Here is a 16,755-nt window from a genome sequence, read left to right on the forward strand (position 1 = left end):
GGCACGGTGTTGGTGATTCCTCCCCACCACCCACCCCCTGTTTTTATTTGATTTAGGATACAAGAAAAAATACTTCACAGTAGAAATGCTTTAATAATGAAATTTTGTATTCCGCAATTCATTTTTCAATGATCACATCTATCAACTAGTGGATATCTCGAAACCCAACATCCGTTATTGTGACTATGATAGTTGTAAATATGGGCTTACGTTTGATTATGCTGTATGGTGAATCGTGTGAACGAACCAACTCTAACTAAAGACTCACATTTACCTCTGTGAGTGAATGGCAAGTTTGCAAGTTATCTGAAGTGATGTGTTTGATGTTATCTCTTTTTTTATATGAATACATTCTATTAAGAAATGACAGCAACAAAAGTTCAGTCAGTGCGGGATAGATTCTACTGCCCGAAACTGTCTATGTTTCACCGGATTCTCAACGATTTGTTTTTCCCTTCTAAATGGCCTAATAAAAAACGATGTCAACGCCCATTCAAGTTCTCACGACAATGTCAGTTAGGATGTGTTGAATGAATGATGAACCTAAGCCCTACCAGCGCAAATTTCACTTTATTTTGGCAGCCAACTATATATAAAAACGTGAGTGTGTTACGTGCTCACAAAAGCCTTTTGAAAAAGTGCCCTCGTTTATCATTTCCGCAAGCCAAATTGAACCATTAATCGGCAATCTGGGACTTTATATCTTTTTAAAGAATTTAAAAGATCTTACAAAAATCGTAAAGAACACTAGTAAAATGACTGCTTCAAATGAATTATAAGCAGATAAGACCAGCGATGCTAGAATTCACTGAAATACGGCAGAGGGGAGAATATTGTTGATATTTACTTTCAGGCGATATTGCATTTCACAAAGTGTGCGTCACCTCTATCCCGATGTATATTGACGGCAAATTGAAGTATACTGGAATTTGTGTTCCCTTGCATGATCATTGGCTAAAATACTGTAATGTGCCTATTTTAAAAGGAAAGTCCATTTCAGAGGAATTAAGGCGAGCTCTTAATTAATAAGAGCAAGAAGGGGAGAGGGTAAAACCATATAGAAGCAGTGGTATCCGCTTGGTTTCGAATTATCTGTTCCTGTCCTCTGCAGTTCAGTGGATGAAGTGTTGACCTGTCACTATACAGGTCAGAGCATAAATTCCTAAAGCAGTAGATTATTTCAAGACTATTTTCTAGGATATTTCTCCTTATAATGTCTCAGCTACCTCGAACTCAATGAGAGAAGGATCAAATACATTCATTTAATTAAGGGGGACGCTGTGTAGTGAAGCCATAGGCATGACTGCAGTAGTCCCGACTCGCAGCCTGGTTCTGCTCATTTGCAGTTCAATATATCTCTCCCACCTTTCATACTATTACAAATGAATGAGTAATGAGTAGGCATATGATCAACCTACAGGTGTTAACGTTAATAACTTTATCCTAAACAATGTCTCGCAAATACTTGTTAGTCCTTATAAAATTACCATTCTAAGATTAAAGTTGACACATACACGACACATATAAGCACACACACACACAACTCATTTACTCACACACACACACACACACGGTGTGGGGGGTGGGGAGGAATCACCAACACCATGCCTACACGCTATCACTGATAATGAAAAAAACAGTTTGTTTTTTGAAGTTCATCGCTTTGGATATTTTGCTTCCCTCACTAAAAAATATTCACTCCTTTCTGTGACTCATTTGGTTTTGAAAGTGATTACATGAAAAGGTAAAAGTAAATGTATGCTTTTTTGCATTAACAATAACCATATAGTCGTGATAATATTATTTCTTTAGAACTACTCCATTGCATAGCATCCTTGAATCTTCAAAGGACTTATTTGAACCTAATTTTCATTCACCATCGAACATACCACGCATCCGACCCCCACCATAAAAAAAGTTTAATATATCATCAAAGCCTGATCAGAATTCATCACCACAGTTTATTTTGAAATGTGACCGCCGAATTATTTTTTTAAAAAGTAGAAACGGATAGCTACAGCTTTGAGTGTTTCCTCATCTGAGAATTTACGATTACTGAAGTTACGCCATTGCTAATAGTTTTATCGGTCATGAAATAATGATAATTAAATCTGCGTCAGTTAACCAGGCTTCTAAAATATCTTGACATGGCGATGCCCGTCAAGATAGAAAAAAAAATACTGAGACAGCATTTATTTGAAGGTATTGAGTCCTAGCCATTGAAAATCTTTGAAGAAGTCAGTAAAGGGTTTATGAAATTTTGCGTCGGATGTAAAAAGTCGAATTCAAACATTTGGCTTAAAAAATACTGTACATCAAAATAGGAAAAAGTCCAGTTATGGATAGTCCGCACGCTATCAATAATAACTTCTTTACATTAAACTGTATGGTACAGTGTGCATATGTCTTGTTTTGTAGAACTAAATATGTAGCATAAAGAAAACAGTCAGTGATGACAAACATAACACTATCTGTAGTATTAGTTAGATTTTTAATATATTTTCAATTAACTTATTACAAAATTCCAAATACAGCATTACTTGCAAATTATTCTCACAAGCTTTCAAAACCTGAAATATCGATGTCATGGACCAAAATCAGATGATCTTCTACCACATTTCTATGACTTCTTTATGGAAATAGAACTGAGTAATAATATCAAACACCAACCTCAATATCCATATATATATTATATATATATATATATATATATATATATATTATATACATATATGTGTGTGTGTGTGTGTGTATGTATTATATATGTGTATGTATATTTATATATATAGTATATAATATATATATACGATATATATATATATATATATACATATATATACTATATATATATATATACTATATATATATATATAAACTTATATATATATATATCTATAAGTATATATATATATATATATATATATATATCATATGTATATAAATATGTATATATATATATATATATATATATATATATATTATATATATATATATATATACATATACATACATATATTAATATTATATGATATACTATATAATATAATATAATATATATATATATATATTATATATATACATACACACACACACACACACACACACACACACACACACACATATATAATATATATTATATATATATATATATATATATATATATATATAATATATATATGGAGGTTGAGGTGAGGTTGTTGATATTACTCAGTCTATTTCGCCATAAAGAAGTCATAGAAAATGTGGTAGAAGAATCATCTGATTTTGGTCTATGACATCGATATTTCAGGTTGTGAAAGCCTTGTGAGAATAATTTGCGAGGTTAACTAATCATTTTAGTGACCTCGAAAACTGTGGGTTACACACTAATATCTGTCATTTTAGGTTAGTTTTAACATGTCTTTCCCTTCCCATCCCTTCTCACCACCCCCACCCACCCTATCGGGGCGCTGAACTTAGACTTGAGAAGTATCGGAATGTCACTCTTCATCTCAGCAACCTCATACAAAAACTATGGATTAGACGCTAATATCTATCATTATCAGTTATTTTCACTTTCCACCCCTTTCCCCCCCTCTCCCCACAACCCCCCTAGGTGCTAGTGATGTCTTACCCCCACAGTATTCTTTGCCAGTTGCTTAGATATGTATAACCTAGTTTGGTTGAAACTGCTCAGTGAGTGTCAAATTGTGTGTGGCACATGTACACATACATGCATCCATTGCATATAATATAATATATTATACTATATATAATATATATAATTATTAAGTTATATAATATTAATAAATATGTATATAGTATATATATCATTAAAAGTGGAAGGCCATGAAGGAAAGTGAGTTCCGTTATACGCACACCATTACATATATATGGATATATAATATTATAATATTATTAATATTATATATATATAATATAATTAATTTATTTAATATTAAACTAATAAATTAAATTTAATATATATTTAAACATATAATAATATTATATAAATATATATTATATATATATAATATAATATAATTAAGTATAATATATAATATATATATAACAATTATATATGTATATATGTATATATTATAATTTATATAATATTATAATATATTATATATTATATTAATATATATATATATATATATATCATATAATGTATATTTATATATATAAAATATATATAATTAATTGATATTAAATATATAATATATAATATAAATAACATATAGTATAGTATATAATATAGTGAATATTATAGTATAGTATTAATTAATATATAAATATAATAAACATATATATATATATGTATAGATATAATATAATACTAATATATATAATAATAAATATATAATATATACTAATATATAATAAACATATATATAATATAAATATAATATTATATATATAATTATATAATATATATATATAGAACAATGTATCATATATACTACGTATATAATATATAAATATATATATATATATATATATATATACATTATATGTATAATATAATTATATATATAATATATATATAATATTATTATATTATATATAGTAGTTTATATATATATTATATATATATATATATAGATATAGTATATATATATATATAATGTACTGTGTGTGTATAACGAATCATTTTCCTTCATCGGCTTCCACCTTTATGTTATATATATATATATATATATATATATATATATATATTATATATATATATATATAATATATATATATATATGAATGATGCATGTATGTGTACATGTGCCACACACAATTTGACACTCACTGAGCAGTTTCAACCAAACTAGGTATACATATATCTAAGCAAATGGCAAAGAATAATGTGGGGGTAAGACATCACTAGCACCTAGGGGGGTTGTGGGGAGAGGGGTGGGAAAGGGGTGGAAAGTGAAAATAACTGATAATGATAGATATTAGCGTCTAATCCATAGTTTTTGAGGTTGCTGAGATGAAGAGTGACATTCCCGATACTTCTCAAGTCTAAGTTCAGCCCCGATAGGGTGGGGGTGGTTGAGAAGGGATGGGAAGGGAAAGACATGTAAAACTAACCTAAAATGACAGATATTAGTGTGTAACCCACAGTTTTCGAGGTCACTAAAATGAATAGTGACAATCCTTATGCCAATTAAGTCCAAGTTCAGCCCCAATAGGAAGGGAGTTGAGAAAGGGTGGGAAGGGGGTGGCATGTAAAAATAATCTAAAATGACAGCTATTAGTGTCTAATACATAGCTTCTGAGGATACTGAGATAAGTTCATCCCCAATTGGAAGAGGCGGTAGGAAGTTGGTGGTGTCTAAAAATAACTGAAAACTACAGATATTAGTGTCTAATCCACAGCTTTTGAGGTTGCTGAGAGAAACAGTGACACTCCTGATGTCCTTTAAGTCCAAGTTCATCCCCGCTAGGGGTGGGTGGTGTGGTGTGGTGAGAAGAGGCAAAAAATGAAATGTAAAAATATATACATATTAGTGTGTAATCCATAGTTTTTGAGGTCACTGTGATAAACAGATACTCCTGATGCCCTCCAAGTCCAAGCTCAGCTTCAGTAGGAATGGGGGTAAGAAGTGGTGAAATATAAAATGTTATAAATGCTGGGCAATGTAACTGATGCCACTATCTGCAGGAAAATATATATATATATATATATATATATATATATATATATATATATATATATATATATAGAGAGAGAGAGAGAGAGAGAGAGAGAGAGAATAGAGAGAGAGAGAGAGAGAGCGAGATAGTTTGTCAGTTGTCATTCGGAGTTTTTCCATGCAGTACCCAATTGGTTAGCCGGTATATATATATATATATATATATATATATATATATATATATATATATATATATACAATATTATATATATATATATATATATATATGTATATATATATATATATATATATATATATATATATATATATATATATTATATATATATATATATATATATATATGTATATATATATATATATATATATACATATATGTATATATATATATATATATATATATATATGTATATATATATATATATATATATATGTATATATATATATATAGTATATATATATATATATATATATATATATATATATATATTAGCAAGAGAAGAATATTGTCAAAATTACCAGCAGTCTCAAGACATCAATACCAGTCAGATCCTGAACTCCATCCTCTCATAAAATAATTTTCACCCAATATGTAGTCATTTAGAAAAATTCTTGTACATCCATATTCAAACGTGTCAGAGCTATTTGAAATGTATCTAAACACGGAACCACACGCCTTGTTAAGGAGAAACGACATTTAACTGGCTTCAAGGGTTACCTTCTCAACCTTTTGCCTGAATTGTGTGTTTTCTCCTAGGAAAATAAGTTTTATTTAACTGTCATTGGAGTTGACATGTTGATTTCATTAGGATAAGGTATTTTCAAGCGGTATGTGCAATAGTATTATAAACTATGTGGCTGGGTCCACGTTCATGATCCCACACATTATATATATGTGTGACATGAATTTTATGACACATAAAATAGCTGGAATATTTACCTTGATTGCTAAAGACAGTGCTACAAGACTCACTGAGAAACCAGAAGCACTGACCTTGTTTATGCTGATCTGTTTTGAATATGCATTGATTGTTGATTAAATTTTAGAGGTGCAGACAACACAGCCCTCATCCGAAGCTCATCACAAGGAATGGCATAGTTTACCTGTTATCCATCAATAGAATGTGCCAACATTTGTAAAGGTACTACTTGAACAGTTGGGTAATCCATTCCTAAAAGCAGAAAAGGAGCTTGTCGCTCTGGACACTCAAAAGGGTGAGATGATCCCCTAAAACATATTAGGGAAGTTGGTGAGAACTTGCACAAATATTATATAATTGAAAAACTTAACAAACACTGAGTTCCAGTAAGCAAATGACATACTTATAATTGCACCATAATGCAAATCCAAGATAAAAGAAGCAAGGACTGTGGAATACAAAAACATAACAGGCCTTCAACCGCACAGCTTCCCTGTCACTTCAGTCGCATACTGATGCAAGTACAACAGATTTCTTCTAGTACAAAAATCAAATAGAGTCATCAAGCCTTACTTTTTTTAAAGATCTGAAAAGAAGTCTCTCGTTCTTCAAAGTATCAGTGCAACAGCTGGTGCAAATTATCTGTCCCAAAAGTCACAGCTGTGATGCTGGATATGGTGGCAGTTGTACACATGATATTCCCTACAAATGCAAAAACCCTTAATCAATGACTATGAGGCCCAGTATTTCATAACACTTCTGCAAGCTCAAAATGGAAAGTGGTTCTCAGTACACTAATGATATAAGACAGGTGAACTAACTACAGCTTGCGAGGTCATTTTATAAAGCCCGCAGCTGCTCTATGCCATAAATGAGCTAGAATATAATTGCTTACATGGAAATAACAGAGATTGTAGATAAACCGACTACATATAAAAAATTTCAATGAGTGTAAGTAAAAGTTTCCTAATTGGCCCAAAGTGATTTTTGCAGCTAGCAATATTATACAAGTTTTACGAAAATCAGTGAAATAAAATGTTGGCGACTTTTTTGCGTCTTTGGATATCAGAGTGATTTTTGTGTAAGTAGCTACAATGTGAGTTTATTCCTGTAGCTGTCCCTGTGTGAATTGTTGTAGGAGTATATAATACAGTGCTTACAAGCAGTTGATTCAAGTTGTGCGACAAATGTATGTGTGGTTACGCAGCTTTGTGATAGAGATGTCTTTCTGTATTGTGTCTGCTTCTATGTATATTTGTATGTTGTACATATGTGTTTATATGTTTCTATTTATATCTGGAACACTAGTTCAATGCACGGATTAATCATGAACAGGTAACTTTTTGTGACTTTAGATATCATAGGACTTTTTGTGTACGTACCTGAAATGAGGTTTCTAAGTAAAAATACAGTAATCATGTTTTAACTTGCATTGCCATTTTTAAACGAATTTGAGAAATGCTATATATATATAAAAAGGACTGATTTTAGTGAATTGTGCAGATCGCAGTTTTTTCACATCTTGGAGTTTGCCTTGTGCACTTCCATTGCTGTGACGTGTAACATGCCATATCAGGCAGGAAAGATGTCGAGGAAGGATTGGCCTGTCTCTCCTCCCTCAACCTCTCCAGTGGCCCAACTTCTGTCGAGATGGACGCTGCCACAATGACTCCGGCCCCTGAAGACCCAGCACCTGACCATTGTGCAACTGCAAAACCCTCCACCTAGATGAAGATGGAACCGAACCTGGACACTCATCAAAAAGAAAAAATTCAGAATAAAGATACATCACAATGTTTTTTCGAATATACCATAACTCACACACAAACTGGTACAAAAATCTTGTGATAATCTTCTGCCCAAATTCAGGGTAGTTGCCTCTGACCAGTCATATGCAAAGGTAGCTGCTCAGGAAACAGAAAACCCACCAATCATCAATTCAGAATCACCCTGAAAATTCAAGAAACGGTGGATTTTTTACAAATACCCCAGAATTAATGAAATGAATGACTAATGAAAGTGGTAATTATCAACTACCCAAAGAACTTATAACTTAACCCCTTTTGAGAATCAATTATTCATTATATGTGCAGAGAGGTGCATCAGCACTAGATCTAAGTACCCTGCTCAAAGGGTGATATACACCTTTAGAGGACCCATACCCTCTCAAATTAATCTAAGGATCTGGGGCTTCCCATCGGAAAACTAACCCTCAGAGCCCTTACAGTGTTTCAGGTGCCACAGGTTCAGGCACCATCTAAAGAAGTGCACAGGTGTCAAAATATTTCAAAACTGGCCTACCAACCCATGCATACCACCCCAACTGTAAGGGAAATCACCACATCTGGCAAAAGAAACAGATATCTTGCCCGGCTCCAGCATACTTTGCACATGAAAGGTAAGATATTCTCCTTCTCCTCCTCCTCATGCACAAACTCCTTCCAATCAATATCCTCCACCTTCCCAAACATCTTTCAATCAATATCCCCCACCTTCCCAATCATCTTCCTCAAAACTGCCCTCTCCCTCCAAAACCACAGTGACAACCTCAGCCTCCCAGAGAGCAGGGCCCTCCTCCCCCACCTGCAGTCTACCCCTTCCCCCAACGTGTCACCCTCCTCCCAAGTTACCTCTTCTCTTCCAGTCTATTCTTCACCTCCCATCTTCTCCTTCTCATTTCTCATCCTTCCTCCTTGCCTGCTCCCCAAAACCTTACAAACCTGTCTCTCTAACCCATCCTACTCCTGCAACAGAATATGCCTTAGATATTCCTCTACCTCCTTTCACAAGATGCACATGCATCATCAGGGATTATGAAACAGACAACCCAAAGTCAGAGTGGAATTTCAACCTGGCTTGAGTTCAATGTTTCAACGAATGACTCCATGAGCACAGACAGTGACACAGATTCCACCACCAGCACTGACACAAACCCAAATCCTTCCCCCTCAGTAATAAGAGAGAACAACTGAAAATACTTTAATGGAGACATTTGTGGTGTACGTCTCAAATTTGTATTATTGCAGTTGCAAATATTCCTAGGAAGTCATATCATTTTTCTGCAAGAAATACTCCTTAGAGAACAAACATTCTTTTCCATCAAAGGTTTACATTGTATACCAGACACCTCACACAGACACCACAAAAAGCCTTCTAGCACTGATCAGAAACAGCATTCCCTCCTCCCAAGATTCCAAACAAGGACTGCGGACCAGAAGTAGATTCATTAAGTGCTAAATCGTTCTAGAGGGCACAATCCTTATTATCCACAATGTTTACAGATCACCAAAAAGCACCCTTGAAACAGATGCACTTTTTGATGCAGCCTCAAGAAAAACACCCTCATTACAGAGGATGTCAATGCTCATCACCCCTTCCTTAGGTCCAAATAAAAAGACAGCCCTACAGGACACCACCTATAGTTTTTATTCTTGGAATTCCCGGAGGTGACCTTTTAAACAACTGCACTGAGCCCACACATCCACATGATAAGCTAGACCTCACTCTTGTTTCCAGAAATTTGTAGGAAGGAGCAATGTGGGAGCTGCACCCTGTTCCTACCAGTGACCACTTTACCTCACAGACAAAGCTATGGTTAAGGAGGCTTTGAAAATTACATGACTTATCTCGTCCACAGATTACATAGATCATCTTCTACAGGATGTTTGCATATTTTTACATGATTTTTGTGACAACATGATGAATGCTACTAGTGTGTCCATATAACGAAATAAAAACTCATCCATAAATACAAGCCATAAAGATGTCTGGTACTACAACTCCCAGATAAAGAAGATGGACAGAAGAGTCAACTGAGTGAGGAAAATCTCAAGAAGATACATAACAGACTGTTTGCATGACATACTGATTGATGTCTCAGCTCACTGTTCAAGTATCTAAGGAAGTGAGACTAGAAGCCTGGTTAAATGGTGCGGACATGTACACCATCTCACACCCATTACTAAGCTTAGGGACTGGTTAAAAAAAATCTCCAACAAAAAGAATGTCATAAATGCCCCTCAATCTGATCCACAAAACATAGATGACAGAATCCCACAGCACTTCGCTGACATGACTAAGACTAGCAACCTTTCCCTTGACACTAGCAATGCCTAAGAGCATTGGAACCTCTCAGAAGCAGGAGTGTAATTGAAGCTTGAAATTCCCATGACCAAACTGACACTCCCTTCACCATGAATGAATTAGACTTCGCTTTAAAGAAAGCAAAGGATAGTGCACCTGCATCTGATTTTATAACCTACATGATGCCCAAGAATATGGACGAAGCTGCAAAGATAGTATACCTGTCTTATGCTGGTCAACAAGACCTATGTCAGAAGAGTCAGACTAAGGAAATGGAAGTTGCAGAACATAAAACTAATCCCAAACCGAAGCAGCCAGGCACCTACAGACTCATTGCTTTAATTAGCTGCACTGGAAAGATAGCTAAGAAGATGGTCCTCAATAAACTACTCTGGAAGGCAGTCCCATTGCATCCACATATAGATGGTGACTTGTTGGTTGACGGTAAAAGTCTTTCCATTTGTGTGTATTATTACAATGTTATATATATATATATATATATATATATATATATATATATATATATATATATATATATATATATATAGGGCTTGTGCCTTGTATGATAAGGCGCCCTATGAGGTAATGTTAGACTAGCGATAATCTTACGCTAAGTCGGTTGGTATTGCACTTCCATCTTCAAGGAGTGTCTGGGGGTTTGTAGATCATTTACGAAGTCGGTATTATCTTGTTGGTTTATTACGACGATGTGTTAAAACTCATGGTGAGGAGGTTCTTGTAGAAACACTAAGTATAAAAAATTATATATTCTTCTGAAGTTTTACATGGTGAAGATCAGATATGATTGTACAAGTCTTCTAATAACGATAGCTTGATCGCTTCTGCCAATGAATGATGGCTAATCCTATTCCTCTACATGATAAAGCTTAGGTAAAGAGGTACAGGTCTTCTAATGACGATAGCTAACTCTGTTTCTCCTGTCTACCATCTCTGTTACAAGTTATGAAGAGCAGACAGTAGTTCGAACATATGAACATACATACAAATGACATAGTTTCATACGAACACACAATCAAATGAGACACGCTACAGATCACGTAGGCCGTTTGAATCATAGGTCGGGTAGTTGTCTCAAGCAGGAGCTTGGACTGTTTCAAAACAAATGAATGACCACAGATGACGGCATGTCAACTTAGCCTACATACTTATTGTATAGTCATCTTTAGCGTCTCTAGTCTGATCACATTCCTGCAAGCAATCTTTTATATATATGGACTAACATTCCATATTATTTTATTAATGTAAAACACTTACATTAGCTCGGCTCAGCTACCAAAAACCAACTACTTGAATATTACTTCAAACTTGACTTGCATTTGACTTATAGGAGTGTGATACAGACACTATGTGAATATATATATATATAAGTAAATAAAAATTCATGGTGTACATGAATTGATTCAAGTAATAAAATATAAAACAATGATATTGGTAAATAATAGTGATCACGTGTATATATAATGATATCAGTTTTTCACTTCATCTCTTTAAGATACTTATGCTACAGAAAATACTAATGTACTCTGATAATTGCAATAGAATGAAGATTAACATGATAAAAAATCATTATTTTTAACTGATAAAAAAATTTGCATATATGAATTGATAAAATTATTAATGTTTTTATGCTGATTGATTCGTGATTTTTATGCTAAATGTTATATATTCGATTCATTAATTCATATACTAACTCATAAATAACTGCAGATATTGGTAAGATAAAAGTTAACAGATTGATTATAGGCTACCTTGATCTGTTTATACATATGTATATGGATTCATATAATTATGAATTAATATTATGTGCACTTTTAAATAGATTCCTATTGCGTACACGCAAAGATATATTTAGATTCTGTTATTTATGATCATTTATATAAGAGATTCCTATTGCGTACACGCAAAGATATATTTCGACTCTGTTGTTTATTTGGATCCAATTATATTATAGGATACAATGATACCTATATATATAGGATACATGACGAGTATACTACTTCCACTTTTAACTAGCGTGTCGAACAACTTTTCGTCCATTACACAGTTCCAGACAACCACCACTATAGCCAATGAAACGGCCTTTTCAATGGTTAAAACAAGGGGAAAATTTGCCTGGGCGGCCAACGTTCTATTTGCGCTCATACTTATTCTCGCATCTAAGCTACACGATTACGTTCGCGACGAATCAAAAAAAAAACATCCCCAGCACGAGTCCTTCGCCAGCAAAGTAGAGTTGAATATCCTTCAGGTCGTAATTGTCGGAAGTATGTCCCTTTTGTAGTCGAATTCCGACAGCCGCTGGGAGCGTTCCGCATGAAAACGAGATTAACGACGAGATACGGTGTCGTCGAAGAAGTCCATGAAATTCCTTTCACATTGTAGGCGGTTGTTACTTGACTGTAGTCGTCCGCTGCGACGAACGATTTTTTGAAGTTGCGATGTGAAACTCTCGTACTGCAGGATACTGTAACCAGGTTCCATTAATCAGCCTGCAAGTGAAATTATACTTGTCACAAGGGCAAAGTAAAATTCAGACAACATCCAAATACAGGGGAGGGAGAGAGCCATTTAGACCAGACTTAACCCACATGAATTCGCTGATATATTGGAATTCAAAAGAGTCAGCTGTACAAACTTTTTTATCCATGGCAGGTTAACAATGAGGTGAACCTATCCAGGTCTATGAGGACTGTAAAATATCCATTAATTTAATAAAAAATAAACAGAATATTCAATACGAATCCCAAAGAAAATTCGATATTACTGGTAGTAAGTTACTAGACAAAGAAAGTGTGAAACGGAGCTATTTGTAGATTGCAGGCAACATAAAGGAGTCAACATAAGGTCAAAAGAGAAGATTAATCATGATTCTGTATTTCTCTATGCTAACTGAATTAAGTTGTGATAAAATCTGATCCTATGTGCCCTAACAACAGTTTTTCATATTCAATTTCTCGCGCACATCCTCTGAGGTTAACTTTTAAACATTATTAATAGGTAGGAGATGCAACGAAAAAAACCCACTATGTAACAATAATTTTCTAAATAAATCTTTGGGTTTTTCAAGAAAAATGTGACATTTCCCATGAATGTGATTTACCTGGATTGTAATAAGCTAATGTTGCCAAGTAAATAATCCATATCCATATCGTGATACTTCTAAATGTCTATGAGGTTCAGAAAAAATTAATTCATTTTGATGTTATAGAAATTCTATTTCCTTATTTTGTTTATTAATTTTAAAATGATTGCAAGTCCTTAACTAATTGCATTACACACACGGATAAGAATATGTTATGTGGCTGTCATGTGACCTATGAACCACATGTGAAGTTCATGAACTAAGCATTCCTTTCTCCAGTCATCTGCTTTGCAAGCGCAAGATGAAGCCTGTGCAAGCAGATATTTGAGGTTAAAGGAATCACTGCTGATACGGCAAACGCGACAGACCTTCTAGAACTGATGACGTCGTCACCAGCTTAAGAGTTACGTTACTTGCTGTAAGAGATACGACTTTAGGATAAATTTATTATCTTTTAATACTCGACCCACACGAAAAGAATGTCTGAAAAAAAACAGTACCAAAATTGAACAATATATTAGTTTCATGTTGGAAAACTGCATAATTGTAATTATGTTAAATTAAATATTCCTTATTCAAACTATATTGAAAAAGGTTTCCATACAAATTCTATATATATTATTAGCCCTGTATAAGATTCATAGGATTATTTCATAGATAACATTTTCACTTCTAGACTTCCTGACTTTAAAATCTCTTTTATTTATTTTATTTATATTTATTATTTTATTTTATTTATTTATTTATTTATTTAATTTTTTTTTTTTCATTTTTCATTGACTACGAATGTAAATCACCGGGACAGACAATATGTCAGTAGGTTTTTGATATGTGTTGAACTTTTAGCTTATTGTCATTACTAAAGCGTTAAGTTTGAGTTCAAATCTTTACGCATATATATTTGGATATTTAATTTAACCTACGTTTTGCTTATTGATTTATCGTGATTCCTTTTTTTTTTTATTATAATTTGTAACCCTTCCGACTTCTTACGGAGTGTATTATATTGACTCCACTTGTATCCATATTTATTTTATTTTTTTTTTTATTTATTTATTTATATATTTTTTTTATATATATTTGATAAATTAATGGTTGGCTTGAATATGTGGAAAAGTGTTCTAGCGGCGTACCGTATAAGGCTACTTGCGGCATCAATTCTATAGATACAAGATATAAATGATAAAGGTATTTAAAACCGCGAGAACCGCTATAATCCAGTTCGGATCCAACACTCACGAGTTGTAACTCGTAAGACATTGACACTTCCTATTTAATTATCCGTTATTCTACCAAACCGATTGACTCTGGGTGATAAAATATATTATTGGTTTTCTTAATGGAAAGGAATTCACACCACGTGTTAAGGAGATTATTATTGATTTACACCACCCGAGTCACAGATTATTATGTGTTGAATTCCATGTTTACTGATTTAGCACTCATAAATATTCCTAACGCACTCAATTGCGGTGTGGATTTTAGTGCTATTAATTCTATATAACGTGTCAAGGAACTATTAACACTAAGAAGTGTTTATTCCCTCTGTCAGACTCGTAATTCTGTTAATAATTCTAAGTATATTCTTTCAAGGATTGATTTGGCACAGGATAGGCCCTTAAACTGACAGGTGTCTTAGTGTGTCCTTGTTTTCATGACACGTGTTACAATCAGTTATGTGCTTTTTATATCTGTAAGCATTGTAGGCCAGAAAACAGTGATTTGGCTTTCTGTGAAAAAGGAGGGAACCCTGGATGACGGAATGCAACCAGTTTATGACGATTGGTATGAGAGAGATTATTACTACTACCTGGTCGTTAGTCCTCTGCTGTGTTCTTCGGGTTTTCCTCGTCACAGACCTACATATAATATTACATTTGATTACATTATTCTGATACACATACTATAAATATACTTTTGCTTTAGGGTTTCTGCTCGAAGTGTTTATTGTTTTTGCCTAGCCACTGACCCTGTTTCCGTTTCGAATTGTTTATTGTTTGGTGTTTATTGTTTTGCTTATCGCTGTTGACACTTGCTTTGTTCAGTTTGTAACAGTTCTGCGCTCCAACCCAGATATTCAATGGTCGCGATCTCTTGGGTTAAGGAATTTTCTTGTTTAGATACGATTTTAACAATAGGCACGGATGTTTCTATATCTTTTAGTCTAATTAATGGTTCTTTGCTGTATGGTGCGGGATTGCGGTAATGCGTCAGCTATGATATTTGCTTTCCCAGGTAGATATCTTATCTTGGCTCCAATAAATTGAATGATCATTTGTCACCGAGTTCCTTTTGGACTGTGATTAAAGCCTTTGAAAAACTCGGTAAAGGACTCATGTTCAGTAAGGACTTTATCAGGATAGCCATAGATTATGAACTTAAAATGTACTAGTGTTAAAGATACCTAGCCCTTCCTTGCCTATTACTGCATATTTACTTTCAGAGGGCTTTAGTTTACGTGAATAAAAAGCTATAGGGAAGAACTGTTTATCATATTACTGAAGTAGTATCCCTCTACCCCTTGTCTGAGCGTCTGTTGCAATAAAAAAAATTCCTTATTTAAATCAGGGATTTTTAAGTTAGGTAGCTGCATTTTTCCGCTTTTAAGATATCGAACGCCTGTTGATGCTTTTCAGACCATAATAAATCTACGCTCTTCTTCGTAAGATCTGTTAAAGGAGCTGTCATCATTGAAGAGTTACATATTTACATACGATTGTAATACCCACTACAGCGCAAAAGTGCTGTATCCCCCTTTTACGTTAATAAGTACCGGAAAGTTATGAATAGCCGACACCTTACAATGGACTACTTTTAAGACCTTGACTAGACACATAAAACCTAAATAAACATGTTCGGTTTTTAAAAACTCACATTTAGATATTTTACTCTGAGATTATTTGTCTTTGTCTCTGTAGCACTAGCTCTAGTTTATGTGAATGTACTTCTAAGGTATTAGAAAAGATTACAAGATCAACCATATAAGCATGTAGGGTATCCTTAAAAGTCTCCAAACACTATA

General features: G+C 33.7%; 1 protein-coding gene across 1 annotated transcript in view; it reads left to right on the top strand.

Annotated features, from left to right (window-relative positions):
- LOC135218054 (uncharacterized) overlaps positions 1 to 9,407 on the top strand; it is a 17,866-nt gene extending 8,459 nt beyond the window's left edge. Inside the window, exons 2-3 of the mRNA XM_064254198.1 lie at positions 8,124 to 8,251; positions 8,946 to 9,407. Of these exons, the coding sequence (XP_064110268.1) occupies positions 8,124 to 8,251; positions 8,946 to 9,407 (590 nt within the window). The remainder of the gene's footprint in view (positions 1 to 8,123; positions 8,252 to 8,945) is intronic.
- The last annotated feature ends 7,348 nt before the right edge of the window (positions 9,408 to 16,755 follow it).

Source organism: Macrobrachium nipponense, chromosome 9 (genome assembly GCF_015104395.2).
Source record: "Macrobrachium nipponense isolate FS-2020 chromosome 9, ASM1510439v2, whole genome shotgun sequence".
NCBI classification, from domain to species: domain Eukaryota; kingdom Metazoa; phylum Arthropoda; class Malacostraca; order Decapoda; family Palaemonidae; genus Macrobrachium; species Macrobrachium nipponense.